This window comes from Dermacentor silvarum, chromosome 1 (assembly GCF_013339745.2).
Source record: "Dermacentor silvarum isolate Dsil-2018 chromosome 1, BIME_Dsil_1.4, whole genome shotgun sequence".
Taxonomy (NCBI): Eukaryota; Metazoa; Arthropoda; class Arachnida; order Ixodida; family Ixodidae; genus Dermacentor; species Dermacentor silvarum.
In genome coordinates, this window is record NC_051154.1 from 79,242,510 (window position 1) to 79,262,588 (window position 20,079).

The 20,079-nt window shown below is 40.4% G+C and overlaps 1 protein-coding gene across 3 annotated transcripts in view; it reads right to left on the minus strand.

Annotated features, from left to right (window-relative positions):
* The window catches only part of LOC119431304 (phosphatidylinositol-3-phosphatase SAC1-like), an 89,256-nt gene that overhangs the window by 18,475 nt on the left and 50,702 nt on the right, over positions 1-20,079 (minus strand). The window contains exons 14-20 of one of the 3 annotated variants that reach the window (XM_049670275.1): positions 18,190-18,259; positions 18,047-18,119; positions 16,977-17,070; positions 16,771-16,872; positions 14,019-14,079; positions 9,800-9,932; positions 7,596-7,629 (exon numbers count right to left, since the gene is read on the minus strand). In XM_049670275.1, the coding sequence (XP_049526232.1) occupies positions 7,596-7,629; positions 9,800-9,932; positions 14,019-14,079; positions 16,771-16,872; positions 16,977-17,070; positions 18,047-18,119; positions 18,190-18,259 (567 nt within the window). Of the gene's footprint in view, positions 1-2,129; positions 2,173-7,595; positions 7,630-9,799; positions 9,933-14,018; positions 14,080-16,770; positions 16,873-16,976; positions 17,071-18,046; positions 18,120-18,189; positions 18,260-20,079 lie in introns of those variants that run through there. The other 2 variants (XM_037698809.1, XM_037698779.2) reach the window with 2 other exon arrangements.

The following is a 20,079-nucleotide window of genomic DNA, read 5'->3' on the forward strand; positions in this document are numbered from 1 at the left end:
TTACCATGTGGTATTTACCTTCTTCTTCAAACTACAATAATCGGTCTTAAAGACGGTAAGCGAGCTCTTACAAAGTCGAAACATTCCACTACTACAAGCCCAAATATAAGCGCATCTAGAATTTGAAAAAATTTGTTTTTAGTTTCACACGGCAAGTTCTTACAGTATAAATGTACAGCTAATGAAGGAAATTCGCTATGTTCAAAGTGACCACTACTAAAGCATCATCCAATCCAATAACATCCTCACATAATAGACGAATGTGGCATAGTATATGAAAAATCACCTCAGCAGCTATGGCCACAATCCTGTTTTAAAGTTGTTTATGCTCAGAGTTTGATGAAACTTTAAAGGCACAGCCTGCTTCACCAATGAAGAAGAAAATTAGGTCAAGGGATGCCTGCACCCACTGCTGTCATGATAGGTGACCAGTGGCAGTGGGTGTTGGACCCATGGCTTCATGAGGCAAGGGCAGGTGACTAAGCCACTAGGCGACTGCTGCAGTTCCTGCTAAGCTAGTTTCACCACATTCTACTTTAGTGAAACTAACATTCTCCACACTGTTCAAATGAAGGTGAAGTGTGCATTCTCGCATTTGACTGTCGGACATGATGTTGACATAGAAGCCGTTGTGATGGCTATTATGTCAACATCATGCGCTCATAAAATGCACTTTCTGTGTAAGTAGCCACTGATTAGATTATATATACTGGGTGTCTCAAATAACTTGTGCCAAGCCTTATATATTAAATAAAAAAACAATGTGTGCTATGCAAATGTAACCAATGCAGTATTGTTGACTGTCATCTTGAGCAACTGAAAGTATTTTTATTACGAGCATAAATCATTACCGTAAATTAACCAAATTTTAAAGTACTGATTTAAATACAGTACTTTCAATAGAAACGTCTGGCATATTGAGAAATATCTAACTGAACTTTTTCCATGAAGATAGCTATTGTAGTTTTTTTTTTTTTTCGTCTCCAAAGAAAGTGCACAAAATCTGAAAATGTACCAAGTGACAAGGTGCTTGAATGCAATGACTTTAGAGGCCTCAAACAAGCTTCGAATGACTGCTCAATGCTGCATGTAGACCGAACATAATGAAAAGCAAGAAGTGATAATGATAATTGCAAGGCAAGAGCCACAACTGTCGTTTAAAGCCCCTATATTTATAAAAGTAGCGCCATCCACTTCCCTCCTCCTCCGTTCCACTATCGCGCTCGGCGCGACCAGCGCGATCGAGGCGCGATATCGACAGTGGCGCCGCCTGCGTCGGGCCTGCCGTGGCAGACGACAGCTAACGCGCTACCAGAGGAAATCCGAGGAAAACTTCGATCGCGCCCTGCGGAGACGTTTTTGAGGCGCGATTTTGCTTCGTCAGTCAGTAACTGGTCTTAATAATGCCGTTTTGGAAGTAGCAACGCGATGATGCGAGACGGCGCAAATATCAAGTGTGCAGCAAGCGTTTGCGCACGCCGGATGGTAAACAAAAAAAGCCTTTTGCCCTCGCCTTGTCGGTTGCAGCAACTTAAGGCGCAGCAGCATGCCATCACAACGAAGTTCTTGTCCCTAACAAGTTTGATCCGTTTGTGCGTACAGCACTTTCGTCGCACAGGCCCGAGAATGGCAGTCGGAGCGCGCTGGAAAGAAAAAAATATACAAAAGCGCGACGCGAACTTCCACGTGACACGGATTGGCCAATGGGGGAGCGGAGGAGGCTGGGGCGACAGGAGGCGGCTAAGAGGGGGCGAGGAGGAAGCGCCGGGGTGAGCGCGGTGGCGGCAAGATCTAAGAATGGCGCTACTTTTATAAATATAGGGGCTTTACTGTCGTTTGGGATGCACTGCCATCTGCCACCAGAACCTCCTGCGCACACAGTCTGTCAAAAGCAAAAAAGCTGCATGGGCTTCAATTATTTCAATGCGCTATTTATCGGTATATTCCATGGCTCAATTTGCTCCATTGCTTCAGCAGACAAATTATCCTGGTAAAAGTGGAAGTCAAGACCGTTGCCTTTGAATTGTCTCATTTGCTTATGGTCCATTCATACATCCTGTCTGCGTGCAGTGTTGATCACTCGTGTGAAGCATGCTTGACGGCACTAATGTCTGTACGCAAGCAACGAGTCACAAGGCACTTTTTTAGATTCCATGCACTTCCTTTGGAGCTCTGAAACAATAAAAAGACAACATTCATGGAAACATTTCAGTTGGATATTTTTGAATACACATGAACTATTTTATCAAGGTCTTGCATTTAATTCAATACTTTAAAATTTAGTTCATTTTTTTAATGATGTAAGCTCATAGTTAAAAATATTTTGGATTGACCAAGGCGACGGCCAACAATACTGCATTGGTTGCATTCGTGTGGCACACATCTAGCTTTTGTTAAGTGGAGATGAGGGTCGAAAAACCGTGATTTTTTCAGAAAAAGTCAATTTTGCATTTTGTTTAGTTTTGCATTCCTTCAAGCCTCCTCTTTTATGTATTAAAAAATCAAAGCTGAGAATCAACTAGAGGTTAGTAAAAAATGCAAAAATCACTCTCGGTGGCTCGTGAAAGTGCGAAGTAACCCGAATTTCGCACAAGCAGCATTTCCCTTGGGGGAGTTGCCTGCTCTTCAATTTTCGCGGGGATGTAGGCCTAATCCTCTTCTCCCAGAGCCCACTTCGGCAGTGCCACATTCTTGTTGAAAATATGAAAAAAAAAAGAACTGTTTCCCCGCCGAAGTATAGCATCGCAACTTTTTTTTTTAACTTTTAAACATTTTTTTTTCTCATTTCTTCATTTCATAGCATTTTTAGAGTTTGTGCACTAAAATTTGGGCATTTTATGCAATCTGATCATAATGAAATTTGGCATGCTTATGCTTTAACATGTCCCAAATTCAAAGAAACAACTTTCAGAGCTTTCCACAAATATATTCAGTAAGATAATTTCAAAAGTTTTTTCATTGAGAATGGTAAAACTGAAACTCAGTGTTGGAATTTTTTTATAGACTAAAACACAAATGTTACACTACTTTTTTGCTTTATTGAATTATACTATTCATTGGGAGCAATATGAGCTATGTTTTAGTGTTTTCTTGTGGTCACTGTTATCACCTAAGCTTGCACAAAAACACATCGTTTTTACAAATGCATGGTGTGCAAGAACTTAACCAAATGAACTATCAAAAAACTAAAAGCAGATTTGAAAAGAAGAGCTCGAACTCTGTAAATTGTGAAAGTTTCAATGAGCTGTCAAAAATATTTAAAGAAAAAGTTTTTCCGAGTAACATCTGCCCTTAAGGTTTGGCACAAGTTAGCAAAAACATCCTGTATATGCCTATTCCATCATTATGGTGGTAAATTGCCTTGTAGAAAACCTGGCGCAACAATAGCACTTCTATGCACGATGTAAGAGCTCCAGTGTCGCTCTTAACACCCCTGCCAGGGGCAACTGCATATGTGCTAGCTTCACCCCACTGCAGAAGTGTGAGCGGTAGCGGTCATGACAGCAGTAAATCTAAGCTATAATGTTTTAGCCAGTAAAAAAGCATTCTAGAACAGTATGTCTCTCCTGAAGAAAACTAGCAAATCTTCATACAAGGCAATGCAGTTAAAACGATCAAACAGTGAGATTAGTAGAACCCACCTATTAAATTACCAATTCAGTGTGAGACAAGATCATCCACGAAAGTATGGGAAAACAGAGCTGGGATAATGTAATAATTTTATATTTTAAAGCTATTGCTTCCTGCACTTTGTCACTGGCCCAAGCCGTGCTCCACTAATGTTATCACCAGGATCGACTAGCCATGAACAGAAGTTGATAAAAAGGAATAGAATTGAAGGGAACGAATCCTTATGCTATACTGGCCCAGGATCCACAAGCAGAGTGTTCAAGACACTGCTTTCCTTCTCAATTTCAACAGCTAAAAAAATGAACAGGCTCTGGCAAAAAAACTTAAAAATGAATCAATAGCTTTCATGGCTCACTTGTTGACAATATATTACAGTAGAAAAAAAACTAACAGCTTGGAATGTGCATAACATATTTAGAATAACTGAAAACTGAATTCGGTGGTTCTACTATATACAAATGAATTTAGTTAATTCAACCTTGACAGAACCAACAGAATTACACTTCTTATCCAGCTGGACAAATAAAAAGAGGCAGAGAAAATGCCCAAATACACCGGTGCTTTATTTTCCAGCCATTTACCTGATTCTAATGCCCTCACGAATCTAACATGCACCCAGTTTTATGGGTTCAAAGCAGAAAACAATATGCACCCAAAAAATGGAACGTGTGCCTGATTTTATAACAAGAATTTAGCACTCCTCCAATTCTGACAATAGGAAAAAATGATGAAACCTGCTGTCTACCTTCACAGAATAGAGATTGCTTTACATATAATGTCCACCATCTTTACTCTCAGAAAGTTCTTTGTCACTATGGGCCACATGTCCTCTGCCCTCCATAGATTTTTATTGACTTGACAACCATCATGAACAGGATATGGTGGCTGATGCCTAGACTAACCACATTGCCAGTTCATCCTCTGACGCATGCAGGTCGAATGATTCGAATACGAGTGTAATGCGCAGGCAATTTTCAAACTCATTTTCTTAAAGAAACAGTGTAGGTCAAGATAGGGTAAATATGGTAATTACTAGAGATCGGATGTTTAGGCACTAAATATTGCTGTTTTAGGTACCTATAACAGGTACTAAAGCTGCCATTTAAGGCATATATAGGCACCAATTACTCTACTTGAGCATGTATAGGCTCAAATTAATAAGAAATTTTGCTATGCTTCTGAGGATAAATTATGACTTTTAAGGAACACGGCCCACTAAACGCCTGCTTTGCGACATTCATATTATTTTCTCAACAAAACGGAATCAGGCAAATTACAAGATTAATCTGAAATCTAGTGCCACTTTACACTATGGGAAAAGCTGTGAAAACAGTGAAAACAAGCACAATCCCAAGATTTTTGGGTTTCATGTTGTGCCTTTTTTCATTGAGTATTAGTCTGTATGGAGGAAAGGAACGCTCAACATCAGCCGAATTTAGCGGCACATAATTGTTTTTGGCATGTCCGATGATCCAATGCCCGAAATTGCAGAATGTTCACCGGTCAGAAACTGTGACAATATTTTTAGTACGACAATCCAAGATTTTTGTCCGAGACAGAGTGAAGTTTCGATTTAACTTTATCAGCAACAAGCCTATTGGGGATGGTGGTGCAAATTTTCTGAAAGTCCAAAATGAGCCCCACACTCCGGCCAGAGTTGCACGCGAGCGTTTAAATTCCTAGATGATGTCAGCTAAAGATGTGAAGTGAGTGCACAAGTATGCCAAGTTGTCTTCAAGTATATTGTTGCATAGAGTAGTTTGAACCCTTCTTACAGCGATGCTCTAGTGTGCTGCAAAGCTGTTAATAACAGCCTTTACACCGGCAAAATGCTAGAGGTAATAATCAGCTGCCCTCAATCAAGTTCCCCTGCGGGTTAACACATTAACGAAATTCATTTGTATATAGCAGAACCACCGAATTCAGTTTTCAGTTATTCTAAATATGTTATGCACATTCCAAGCTGTTAGTTTTTTTCTACTGTAATATATTGTCAACAAGTGAGCCATGAAAGCTGTTGATTCATTTTTAAGTTTCTTTGCCAGAGCCTGTTCATTTTTGTTAGCTGTTGAAATAGAGAAGGAAAGCCTAAATGGTGTCTTGAACACTCTGCTTGTGGATCCTGGGCCAGTATAGCATAAGGATTCCTTCCCTTCGATTATATTCCTTTTTATCAACTTCTGTTCATGGCTAGTCGGTCCTGGTGATAACGTTAGTGGAGCACTGCTTGAGCCAGTGACAAAGTCTAGGAAAAAACATGGAAAAAGGAATCTTTAGGCCCTGAAAATCCAATATAGGCACCAACATTGAAATAGACATTTATAGCCACGATAAAGGTGCCACTACAATGTCACTAGACCCATAATTCATGCTTGTATATTAAATAGGCATGATAAGGACGTAAAAAAACAAAAAAAACATTGGCATTTTGTCTAAAGTTCAGTCTCCAGGAATCACTCAATGTGAGCTGCCATTCTTACTTAACTTTTTTATCTGCCAAAGACAGGTCAGACATTGGCATTTTCAGTGGGAGATAAGCATGTCTTCATTGCATTCACTGTCCTATAATGCCACCGAGGTGGACACTGCAGCCATTGGTGTCACCATTGGGGTCAGGCGTGTGCCTGCTGACAAGTTGGAATTATCCAGTGAGGGCCTACTTGAGGATTTAAATAATAAAAGTATTGCTCCATAAAAATGTATAGGATCATCTGGGACCTTCAATCCATATGAAATTAACAGAAAAATTTAACTGGAGTCAATTTAATGAAAGTATAACGAATATTGCTTTGTAAAATTCTTAAAAGTAGAAGGTTGTAGATGTGATGCTCACAGAAAATGAACAACATGGTAGAACAGGCCGCACATTTACACATGTATAGAGAGAGTAGACTGCTGACAACTAGGACCTTTTATTTTGAGATTTTATGTTTGTAAATATTTGGGATGTAAAAGTCAGGTATTGTACTTTAGTTTATAACAAGGGAGAAAATGGGTTTATTTCAGAAAGCATTGTGAAATCAGATTTTTTCAACTTATTTTTACAAATAAAGATATGAATGACAAAGAGTGCCTCTGTATATGGAGACATGGTACGCATAATATTTTCATGAACAAGTTACACAAGCCCTTTTCCAATTCATACAGATGTCTCCATTGTATTTCTAAAAATGTTTTCATCGCATATAAGCACCTTAATTAGTACCATTCTTGTGTCTGAGCCTGACCTCCAATGCTTTGAATGCCTTTATACATGCCTTAACTGAAAGTGCAAGAATATAATGTTGGAGTGGCTCTTTGGAATGCATAACAGCATTAAAGGTGCATACACCTGTGAGGTGAAGAAGCCAATAATTAGAGAAAAATTTAGGTCAACAATTTTGTTGAGGATACTTTTTTTTAATCAGACGTTAGAAGTTCATATTCAAGTGAAGCCACATACTGAGTAATACTGCTGTCAGACGCACACTTCTGATCGAGATCGGGCCGATCTAGATCGGATTTCTTGATCACGATCAACAATGGTTGCTGCTACATGGTTCAACAGTTCAGATAGAGTTATTATCGTCTGCTGATCGTCGGCAACTCTCAGAACTGCATATTGCCTTGGCTACAAATCTAGATTTGCAAAATATGATTAAATTTGGACAATATTGCAATTTTACAGCTTACTATTGCTCATAAAAAGGTTTTTACATGTTTTTTGTTGAGCTGCCTTCACTTTTTGTTTTTAGCGTTTTCAGAATACTGTGCTAGAGGGTGCAGACGTCAGCCTGCGATCATGATCAACAGGCCTGATCACAATTCACAGGTCGTGATTGTCTGGATCCGGATTCCGCAAGATTGTGATTGCAATTGACCGTGTTGCAACACTCAATCCAGATCAAGCTCAATCTGGATCAGCCCCGATCGTGATCTGAAGTGTACGTGTGACACTGGTATAAGAAATGTTTGTAATTTCATACCTGCCAACTCTCCTGACTTTTCCAGACTGATCCCCTACCCCACCACAAAAAGAAAAAGAAGGAAGAAAAAGAATAAAACTACGTCACGCAGCAGAGCTTCATCGTAAATGCCTATACGCACTGGGTGGCTAGCTGAAATCAGATTAAAATCCAAGCCACTTGTGTGTAGGCATTGTAGGCCTAACTCGGTTCGCTTAGATCGAGATATACATTGAGGAGCACGCAAGAGGGAAAGGTCCAATATGCATGGCCTAATGGTCGGTTCTTTCAAGTTAGCTTTGCCGTTATATTATATTGTTATGTGGTGAAGCATATTAAGAATGGAAAGGGGCCACTGCCATGGGACAAAGTATGTGTTATTTAATTATACACGTGTGCACGTGCCAATGAGGGCCCTGCTTTTAAGAAGCAAGCATGTACAGCCCAAGACATAATGCAGATAATCACATTATGAAAAGGCCACAGAATTTTCTAAAGGCGTAGCCATATGGAGAGCAATATCACTTCAGCATGCTTCCTAAATCAGCCGACTGACAACACAGTGCAGCAACCATGGTTTAGTGCACAGCACCAGGGGCTTGCAGGTGGACTTGTAGAAACTAAATTTAAGTGCAGCCCTATGGTTAAGAATGATTGTGTAGGAGGTGCTTCTCATCCAAAAACTCCCAATGAACATCCATGCAGCTCAATAAAATTAGCCGATGACACCAGCCGATTTTGTCCTGCTTAGAGGTGAAGTGATATTTGTGGCAGCCATAGGGTTGACCCACTTTGGTCTCATCAGCACACTTCACCCATAGGCTTCATAGCTTGCCAAATTATGATCTGAACTACGGTGTAATAATAGTTTAAAGGGACACTATAGGCAAAATTAGCACAAGCTGCATTGATGGAATTAGGTGTTCCAGAATAAAAAATACATCACTTTTATGAAGAACAGCTTTACAAGTGAGAAAATTATGAAAGAGCAGACAATGAATGATGCAACCACCATACTCAATATAGAGAACTAGCTTCCTCCAAATACGTTGTCCTGGCAATGAGCAGCAGAAACAAAATGAAAAGCTGGGGTGTGGTGACAGTGTGAAAGCAAGCAAACACAAATGCAGAAACAAGCAAGCATACTCACAGAGCACCTGGTGACAGCACCACAAAAAAGAAAAGAACAAGCAGGTTACAAGTAATACAGAGAAAGCGAGACTATCTGGTGCCATAGCATGGCCTCATGCAAATGAAACAGCACTAGCAGAATGCATGCACCCGTACATAAAAAAGACACAAATCAAAACAAAGAAGCACAAAACAAGCTCATGTTCTCAGAGTATCAACAATGAAAACTGAAGCTGCCAACATACTGCAGATGTAGCCATAAACATCAAGAAACAAATGGGCAATGGTGCAAAAAAGCATGCATGCTTTAAGTGGTGCAAGTACACACATAAAGAGGAGCTGAGAGCAGGAAAAACAAAACAGGGACAATGGCAGCAGGTCAAAATAGTGCAAGAAGAGCCCTTGTAAATTATGACATATTTGGACAGTGCATTTTGCAGGCAGGTGAAATAGAGAAGTCCCATCTTTAATTTCAATTTTCTCCATTGCCAAGTTGTCTTTTAGCCAAGAACAAATGCTGAGGGTGCGCTAGATGTCAGGCTACCTGTTTAGTCTGATATCATGCGAGTTCAGTGCCCCTTAAAAATTGACAAGGTATTTTGCTTGTCAAACTTTAGAGTACTTGCTAAGGAAAGCCACCCACCACAGAAAAGCACAAGAACCACAATGGGGGCAGCAGACACATTATAGGCAATGAGGAACAATGATGAAAGGCTGACTATAAAGATGCTTCATTCATAGCAAAGTGAGATGGTGCGTCAAATGGACAAAGGACCTTGTCTTTACTAATGACCCAGGCCAAACGCATACCTCAGGTGAGTACTGTTAGTTATATCTTTTATTTAGTCCCATACATGCTAAGAAGCCTTGGACAAGAGTTTTGAACAGACAACAAGTCAAATAAAAAAATAACAACTTGGAAGGTTTTGCATATTGCCTATTCTTGACATGAAAGGTGCACTTATTTCACAGTACATTGCTGCAACTGTCAGCCTCTTAGTGCCAGTGGAACTGTTAAACAAGGCTCCTACTAGCAAGAGATTTAGGAAGGATAATAACATTCTGACAGGTGCATGCAAGCAGGCTAGTCTGACCTTCTGCTAGGCGTAAGGTCGCGCAGCTTTGGAAAGTCCACAAACTCAGTTCCATAGTACACTATGGCCATTAGAGTCAAGATAGTCATCGCCATCCAGAACAAAAAGTACAGGAAGTACTCCTTCGAGTAAACTGCAAAATAAACAGAAGAAGAAAACAGGTTAGCACATATTTACTACAGAATCTCATATATGATTGCAATTATCATAATGCTTCAATAACACATTTCCAAAGGCTGAGTAAAGGAAGCCAACAATTAATAACAGCAGGAAGAGTAAAAAAAAAAAAGTAATTTTTTTGTACATAGAGTACAAAGTGCTATCTGAAATTATGAATAACAATGAAATGACACCACTGAAAAATGTCTAATGGCATTGCACACAATGAAAGATGGTGATTATCAGTTATTCCTTAACACATTTTGGCAGTCAAGTGCACATGCAGTCAGTGGCAAATGAAAGGTGAACACCCAAATTCAGCAGTAAACACAAGAATGGAAGAATTTTGCTGGTGTCAAATAGAAGTGCTGCCGATTCTCAACAAGGGCTTGTATTGCAGTGAAGTTTAAAAATCAACCACACTAATATGTCAGATACATCATGCATGGTCTTCTGATTTGAATTACCCATATGGCTGGCTTTCATTTGCCAGTGACCGTACAAGTATGACATAGCATCAAAAGTAGTGTCACTGCTCCTGACAAGAGTAGTTGTAAAGCCTCCGCTATGAGGAGCGATGTCAACTAAAAACCTGAAAACCTGAAATGCAAATGCTTCCAAAGCCACTAAAAGCCACTAAATTCAGGCAGCAGCAATATAGACAACACATAAATTTCACTGCTTCTACAAAGAAGCAGCTAAATAAACAGTGGATTTAAGAAAGCTCTCTTCTGCTAAGCCAAGTGATAGAAGATAAAAACATTAACTGCTAACACAATTTTTGTAAAACTCAGAAGCACAAAACCATTCCTCATGCTTTGCAATAGTGGCACAGAAGCCATAAGCATGGCCAAGTCTTACTTAATCTTGAAGTGAGAGCTTTCCCAAGCATGCAAAGTGATATAAGCCTTCTACAAGCCATAACTCCTCCAAGAATACACATAATAAAGTTTGTAATAGAGGCTTGTACTGTTACTGTACCTTTCAACTTTTAACTCAAGGACAAAATTGACCTTCTTGCTCTATATCCCCCTTTTAGAGTATTATCCTTTAAACATACTGAGACTAAAGCTATTCTGATGAATGCAGTACTGCTTTTACTTGCCCGAATTATTTCCCATGTACAATAATGGAAGCGGCACTTGGTCTTTTGGAGCAGTTTTTGGAGCAGGAAAAATCAAAGTTCAGAGAAGAAATCTATGCTTTTGGATCAGAAAAATAATTGGTTTGGAGCAAGGAAACAATGCTTTGGAGCAGTAATTAAATTAAATTCTGGGGTTTTACGTGCCCAAACCATGCTTTGATTATGAGGCACACCATGTTAATTTTGACCACCAGGGGTTCTTTAACGTGCACCCAATGCATGGTACACGCATTTGGAGCTGTAACTTACTGCTTTGGTGCAAAGAGAAAGCTCCGCATGCAGTTAAAGGAAAAAGATGCTCTATCATAAGTACTTTCAGAAAAATTGCATTCATTACGTATGATACTAAGCAACTTTTCTTCAACTTGCTGTTCCACTTTCTTATTATTATACAAAAAGATCAAGATAAATACCGATTAAACAGAAATTGACAGCTGATTCTGCATTTCAATAAACAGTTCATTCCTCCCAAGCTGTCATTGGCTTTGTTATCCCTTTCATCTGCTATACATTTAATCTGTTAAAGCGTTTCATCTGCTTAACTCAACTCATGTCGGCAAGTTGATAATTCAAGGACATTATTTTTGTTGTTGTCCTCGCAGACATGGATCATAGATGGAATAACGTATGTGTTGTGTAGCTTGTGCCTCCGTGTCTATTTCCTTGACACCTGTTTTTGCATTTTTTTCCTTCTGTCTGGACTGCCTAGCCAAATAAAATGCACCGTACGCAAAGGCGCGTCGACCAGCTGTGCCCTCACAGTTGTGTGTCATCATATTATATAAAATCATTATTTCTGAACTACACACATCATCATCATCAGCGTATATTTTATGTCCACTGTAGGACGAAGGCCTCTCCCTGCGATCTCCAATTACTCCTGTCTACACACAGCAGATGTACTAAAACACTAATTAAAGGCATGTAGATACCACTAATAGATCACAAGGTGACTGCAAATACAGTATAGACCACTTATAACATATCCGCTTATAGTGCAGGACCGGATATAGTGCGGTCTTTTCAGACTCCCGTTAATTTTCCCATAGCACTCCATGTATACACGTATCGCTTATAGTGCAGTTGCGGGAAACGAAATACTGGTTACAGTGCGGCTGTCTGGGAGTACGGAAGTCAGCGGAGACAGCGAACGCTCCCCTCAAACGGGCGCCCCAAGGAGTGCTCGAGGAAGAAAGAGAGACGAAGTGGAGGAGAAGGGCACGTGGTGCGAACGAACAGCCATTGAGGCTGAAACCAGAATCTTGAGTGCGAGTCGTGAAATATCACAGCGCGCATAGCGAGCGAGCGCCACGAAACTGCCAACGCCGGCCAACACTCCGCTTCACAATAACGACAGTAAACGAAACTTCAGGGAGCGGGCGGTGCCGGCACATCACGGCGAAGGGCGTACGCGAACACCGTGGAATGTGAGGGAGGAGGGCGGCAGGGAAGCGGAATTCGCCTCGGCAACTCCACCGCTTCGGTGGCTCCCCTCCCCCTCCCTCGTAGCTCCCTCACTTTCGACTGTCACCGTGCGCGCCCGCAGGCGCCGCCGCTCCAGCCTGCACGGCGCCAGCGCCCCGAAGTTTCGTTTTCTGCCGTTATCGGGAAGCGGGCGTTTGCCGGCGTGGGCAGTTTCGTTCGCCGGCCTGGGACAGCGCTGCTGCTTCTCTCTACGTCGTAGCCGCAGCGTGCAAGGTCAATACGTGACTAGAAAGTAGAGGAAGCATAAAGGAGAAAGAAGGGTTCACTTTAATTTTCTACACATGGCTACGGTAGCGTGGCTGAGACGTCGGCACGTACACACATGTTCCGGCACAACGCAGAATCGGCGACCTTGCCATTTGAGAGAGGGTGAAATTTCCGCCGCGTTTTTTTTTTTTCTTCTTTCGTTCGCTTAGGGGTGTCTCCTAAGCTTTTACTTGATGGCGGTGCCGGAGCAATGCCGATCGGAGGCGCCACCGCGTGATTTGGTTCGAATTACCGAGATTCGACTGTAAATTGAATGCAAATGTTCTAGCCGCATTTCTCGACTGTCGCGTATGCGACAGCTCGGTGCACATGTTTTGCATATGTGCGTGCTTTGAAAATTGTTGCTTTGGTTATAGTGCGGTACCGCTTATAGTGCGGATATTCGCGACTCCGGCGACTTACGTTATAAGCGGTCTACACTGTATCTAGCACTTGTCAAAGCGAGAAATCATGTGCCACGGAAGTGCACACAGTGACAAAGAGCCGTCAATAAATGTGCACGCACGCACACACACACAAAGTGCATTCCAGCCAACTAGCCAAAGTGCTGGTCCTCTTGCAATATATGTCCGTTGCTAATTGATTTTTTTGCACCTGCTCTGATTATTATTGAGACTTTCCCATGGCACTACCATGTTCTCCATAGACACTGGCAGATCCAGACAGGGAGTGGGGTCTTGCGCCCTGCCTGAGATATGCTCATATACTTCAGCGCCGACAAAGTTGAACGTGTCTTATTTTATTTTGTTTGCTCGAATATTCAGAGCAGGTGTGTGTCGGCGCAGGCGTGGCATAATGTAATTAGTAAATATTATGGCTAGTACTTGTAACAAGTTGAAATATGACATTAGATTTACAATTAACATTTGAAAACCATAAAGGTTTATGCATTAGGTGTTTTGGAATATGAAAACTTTAATGGCCAATCAAATTGGGTAATGAAATTTTCTCACATGCAATATCTTTTAAAAGGTCTGCAAAACTTACCATTCACTAAAAACTACAACAAACGGAAGCCGTGGTGGGGGAACTAAGGGCACTATTTCACAAATTTTGGTTCAACATTTCCAAACAACTACATCATAAAAATAGAAATTACAAAAATTTGCCCAGTGATTTTTGGCCAAAAGTTGTTCAGCTATTCAGCTTGCTCAAGTTGCTCACCTCCCAAGAAGCAGAGACAATAAAGGCAACAACCAAGTGCAACCATTAGTAAGCACGGAAGCTGTAAAAAAAGAAGAAAAAAAGAGGACACAGAGTCAATAAAGCTTTCACATAGTATATTTATTGTATATTTAGTTAAGATAGATGGGTATATCCATTTTAACTATGATGAGCATAGTAATGACAACTGTCACAGCTGCATGTTCATGAATCAAATAATGGTTGGTGCTTCTTCCCGACTTCAACTTTGTAAGAGTGAAAGGAACTCAGCAACAAATGTTGATGGTGCCGACTAAGGCCATAAACATTCAAGAATGTACAGCAAGCACAGATTAATGATATTAGAACTTCAGCTATTGCACCAAACTTGCTTTGCAAGGAATACCACACAGATAATACCTTTGTGAAGAGAACTGTTATATCTTACAGCATCAAAGTAGTATAGAGTCGGAGCACCTTGCAGATATGCCTATTAAACTGGCCTGCAGACCCCCCGGGTCCTAATAAAGGGTCTTCAGAGTCCATTAAGAGTGAGCGACATATCTGCAAGTCATTTGCAATGACCCATCTGAGAAGCTGCATTCCCTGCATCGAACCACATGGAATTAGAAAAAAAAAAAGTTCATGGTCACTTTAGCATACGCAAAAGAGAGTAAAGGTGAAAGCCTGCCCACTCATGAGACATTCATTACATTACTTGACATTTTCATTTTAATGCTTCCTATTACTTGTCTTCTCCCACCAAAGGTTGTGTGTTCAACTCTTGATGTTCGCGATGGCAATTGGAATCCAATTTGAAGATATGGCCAATGTGCCCATATCTCCAAGTGGGTTCGGCTCCCACCAAAGGTTGTGGGTTCGAGTGTCTTATTAACTCTATCTTAATTAACTGTGTCTTAATTAACTTTGCCTTGACACCACAGGTCATCCTGACACTTCTTCGCCTCGGCTTGACGCTTTCTTATGAAGAAATTGATGGCCTCACCTGCCTTAATTGACACCAAAGGTCGTAGGTTCAACTCCCACAAACGGTCCTGGGTCTCAATTAAATTCCCCTTGATTAACACCGCAGGTAGTGAGTTCGACTCCCACCAAAGGTCGAGGGTTTGACACCCTCTGAATTTTGGTGCCATAACGCCGGACATTGGATTTTTCGTCTAAGGCTTTCACCTTAATAACAATATTGCTGATGTTGAATTAGACTTATTGATTGGGCTATCTTCAGTTGAACATGATGTCAGTACCTGCATTGACAGCATACAAGAGCCCCTTTGTCATTGAACAAAGGCTGTGTGATATATAAAGCGGCTATAAATGCATGTTCCCTTTTTATGGCCCTCAGATGATGCATTTCATTGTGCATGTGTGGTTGCCATTATTAAAAAAAGAACAAAGAGAGAGATAAAGTGGGGGAAAAGGAGAAATAGTAGACTTAAGCTTGTCCTCACATTACACCTGAGTAATCTCTGGTAATCCGTGCCTGCAGGAAGTTGAGAACCACTATGCTAGAACACTACAGCCATAACAGCCAACAACAGTCAGAGCGATCCCTCAATTCAGCACACCTCACTACGATGGTTGCAAGAAAAAAAATAGGTGGTTAACTATTTAGCTTCTTTCCTACACATAAACAAAGGACATCTTTTGGTCTTTACCACTAGACTGAGTTCGCAATATGCGAGCTGAAAAACACTTAGCTGGTCTGGCTTGCTGGCTGGCACTTTTTACCACTGAGCACTAAAATCTAGCAGTCATCCAGACACCAATGCCATTAATAGAACAGTTCGTCCAGGAAAGCTTTTCTGTAGATAGGCACGAACTGAGGACTGTTTTCTCATTTTGCTTTATCAATTATCTAGGCGTCACGATTCATTATACTTATTGTAGTCACAACACAGTGAAAAATGTTACCAGCAACACTTTTGAACGTTCAGGTACGGTGAACAAAAGCAGAAAAGTTGTGAGAAAATGTGTGTTCAACAGTGCACACAAAAAGTGATGAGGATAATGTTTTCTGTTTGTGAAAAGAATAATTATGCGTGATATAGAAGGAAAGACATATGAAAGGGACACAAAAGAGAAATGCTAAATCACTTTAGGTTGGTAGATTACTGTTTAAGTACAGTCGAACCAGGATATATCAAACCCCCATATAACGAATTATAGTGTATAACGAACAGCAGTAAAATATCCTAGAAAAATTTTGTCTACAATTCTTATTTTATATATCGCATTATCGATACATCGAACTTTCTTGTGATCCCCTTCAGGTTCAATAAATCCGGGTTCGACTGTACTCTATTTGCACCTGTTTGGAAAAACAAATTCCTTGTTAGTGGAAAAAGTGAATTACTATACTTCCCTTCTTAAGCTTTGCATTGAAATCATAGCCCCGAATGACATCTTGTTTTTTCACCTTTTCTGTCTAGCCAAGCCTCTGCTGACATACCTAGTTGGTATTCTAGAAGTGTAATCTACCAATCTAACTTAAATCAATAACGCTCTTGAGAGCTTATATATTGTAATGCTCCATTTAATTTTATGTTCTACTTATTATCATGTGGCACGCTGAGTGGCCTATACCAGTGATAGCGGTAGCATGGCAGCATGTCAAAAGTATGGAAAATTAAATGGGACACAAAAAAAATGGAGCCAGCCAAGGGGTTACTTGATGAAGAAAAAAAAGAGCCAGCCAAGGAATTACTTGAATATTGATCTAATGTTTTCAAGCATTACTTTTTGAAAAACTTACCAGCCAGTACTTATTTTCCCTGCGAACCCTAAGTGGACATGAAACAGCTGCACCTTCACCTTCTTGGACCCTGTAGTTTCCTAGGAAAAGATCGATGGCATCCTGCAATGCAAGAGATTTCACATTTAGCAAGGTGTATACTGCTGGAAGGGCATACTCCCTGCAAAGGAAAGGTAGCTAATGAGTCAACAAAAAATTAAACTTGCCTGCCTAAAGCCATCATTGAAATTGTTCTTGATGTAGCGGACAGCAGAGTTGTAGCCATCCCTCATTGCTCCAAAGACAGTTCGTTTCCCAGTCCTTGAAAGAGAAATTGTAATCCACATATAAAACATGCTATTTCATAGAACTTCCCATTAAGAATGCTTGTACAATTAAATATGAATATAGCAAACTTTATGGCCGTAAAAAAAGAAGAAAGAAACATGTATTTTTAGTTTCTTGGATGGCAAATTTGGCTAATAATAATATATCACTATGATCACTGTGCTTGGTATTATATATGTAGGCACACTTGACACTGAGGCAGGTACACGTCTTTATTTCCTTTTATGCTAAAAAAAAAAAAAAAAAAAAGTTGTGATGGCCTTTAAATGGAATAATTATTTTTTAAATCAAAAATTTCACTGACAAGCTTATGTTTGAGTAAAATTTTGAGATACACATTTGCCACAGGTATGAAAAATTTGTGTAATAAGATATGTGGCTAAATTGTAAGCAAGTTTCAGCAGTCAGAACTTATAATAGCGTGTTGAATAAAGGCATAAAGTAACACTAATATGTTGAATGTGCCTTGCTTGGTAACTTTTAAAAATGTACTCTAGTGAAATTAAATAAAAAGTGGTGTTTTTTTTCTTTACAATTTCTTGATAGCCTAGTAATGTCATTTGTAGCTTCCACTAATTCGACATTGGTTAATTTAGCCTGTTATGTAATTCAACAGCACTCAGATGTTCTAAAAGATGCCTATGAATGTTAAACACAGCTTCCAATTTGAAGATTGCATAAGTCATCCCAATTTTGCATATTAATCATAGTCAACTACATAGCGAAAAAAAGTTCACTCAGGAACCAAAAATCTTTTGCATATTTGTGCATGCACGCCATGTAGCCTGTAAGACCAATTGTTTCTTTCAGATAGGGATAGAAGGGGTGCTCATGAAGTTTTTGTTTCTTTTTTAATCTTACTATTGGCATTTGCTATTTTTACTATGCACCTGCAGACTGAACGCCAAACTGTGCCAACACCCTGCTAATGTGATGTCGTCGGGCTTGCCTTGTAAAGTCGGTCTTGAGGGCTCCAGTGCCTGCATACTGGATGCTGCAGAAGTCACCATTGTCTGCCCAGACTGCAATATTGGCAAGTAATTAGAATAGCAACTAGTTGCAAAACTTAGCAAAGCTATCTTTTTTTTTTACCATTCTTGTACAGGGCCTCAAAACTAGAATGCTGCTTTATGGTCTCGCCAGGCACAAGGATACCCATTCGCTAGAAGGAAAGAAGGCATGTTAAAAACCGGGAGGGACAATAACAATTTTGCCTGTTCAAAAATAAATGCAGGAGGAGTGGCAACATTTTCACATATGGCATTCGAATTTCATCAGGTTGTAAAAATACTGTGGTAGCACAGCTGCTCGGATAAGCACCCCATCCCTACTTCTAAGTAGTTTTCTATATCAATTTCTTTACATAACTGGCCATACTCTGCAGTCAATTTTTTAAGTTGGGAAATAACACAGCAAGCATGAGCAGCAGTGGCACGTCAAGCTCCAGGGTGCAAAACACCATCCTACTATGAATGATGCTTGCCACTATGCAGCTTGAGGAATATGCATCAAGTAAACTATGTCAACTTCAGGTTTTGCCCCCTTACTAGGTATGTGGATGAAGAAAGTATGCACAATGTTTTTTGCCAGTGGTTTTAAAAAAAGAATTAAATTATGGGGTTTTACGTGCCAAAACCACGATATCATGAGGCACGCTGTAGTGGGGGACTCCGGAATAATTTGGACCACCCGGAGTTCTTTAACGTGCACCTAAATCTAAGTACACGAGTGTTTTCACATTTCGCCACCATCGAAATGCGGCCGCTGTAGCCACGAGCCCGTGGCTTTTGCTGTGCGCACTGAGGCAGGGGAGAGGAAAGAGGAAGGCTAAGAAGGGATGGGCAACTTTCAGAAGTACTATCCTTCAATAATGTTTTATAGAGCCTTCAAGCAGGACAGTAGCAGGGAAAACTTGGGCAAGTTGATGTACGTTCATACCTCCCAAAACATAGCGCTAACAAAGATGCAGATCAAGTTAGCGCTGTTTTGTATCAAGTATGCAAGTAGGACATTGCGCACTTTTTTTGCTGCATGCAAAATAGTTGACATGATTAAATCAATTTTCAAACCTGGCAAGAGCCGACAAAATCAGTTCATCCATTCGTGTTTTGGCTTTTTCATCAAACAAGGGCTCACCCATCACTTCCTTGCAATCTTCACCTTTTAGGTCGACAACTGCTTCATATTTTGCGGTACAGCTGCCCATGAAAGCATTCATTATCATTTTGCAGCAATATGTTGCTGTCAAAAGCAGTAGAGAGCTTGCAACACTCAGCTCTTAACCAAAAGGTTATGGGTTTAATACTTGGCTGTGGTGGCCACACATCATTGGTCTGGGGGCCGAGATTTTGTAGCGAGGCATTATGACTTATTCTACTCTAGTCTTGTCATCCACCGCTTACGGCCGGCTGATCCCGTTGATAACGCGAGTGGACCGTCACTCCGACCACTGACAAAGTGCGATAAGCGCGAAAAGGCATTATTACCATGAAAGGCATCGCTACAAAATACCGGCCCCAGTGGTCAGAATTAATCTGCAGTCTTTTACTCGGGCAACACTCTTGCAACCTAAAATCTTTGCTTTACCAACCTTAGTACTTAGCTCTAGAGCAGGGATGACAAATAATACATGTGCCAGATAATCTAATAAGTGCTAAAATGATTAATTCAAGTGTCACTATGATTAGCTGAAGTGTCAGCCACATTGTTTCATAAGAAAAAAGGGAAATGTGACTGAAAGTAAGCACAACAGCTCACTAATTCAGATATTATGGGGGCGCTGGAAAGGTTTGATTCAAACAAAACACACACATGAATGAAAGGTGAAGAAAAATAGCCACATTTAGTGGTGGAATGACAAGGGGCATATAAAAAGTGTCTAGTTAAAAAGAAAAGCAATGTTGAAATAGTCTGCATTTCTCCTTGAAAAGCCAGTTATCATTAGATTGTTTTCCGGAGCATGAATAAAACAGCGGAGAGAAT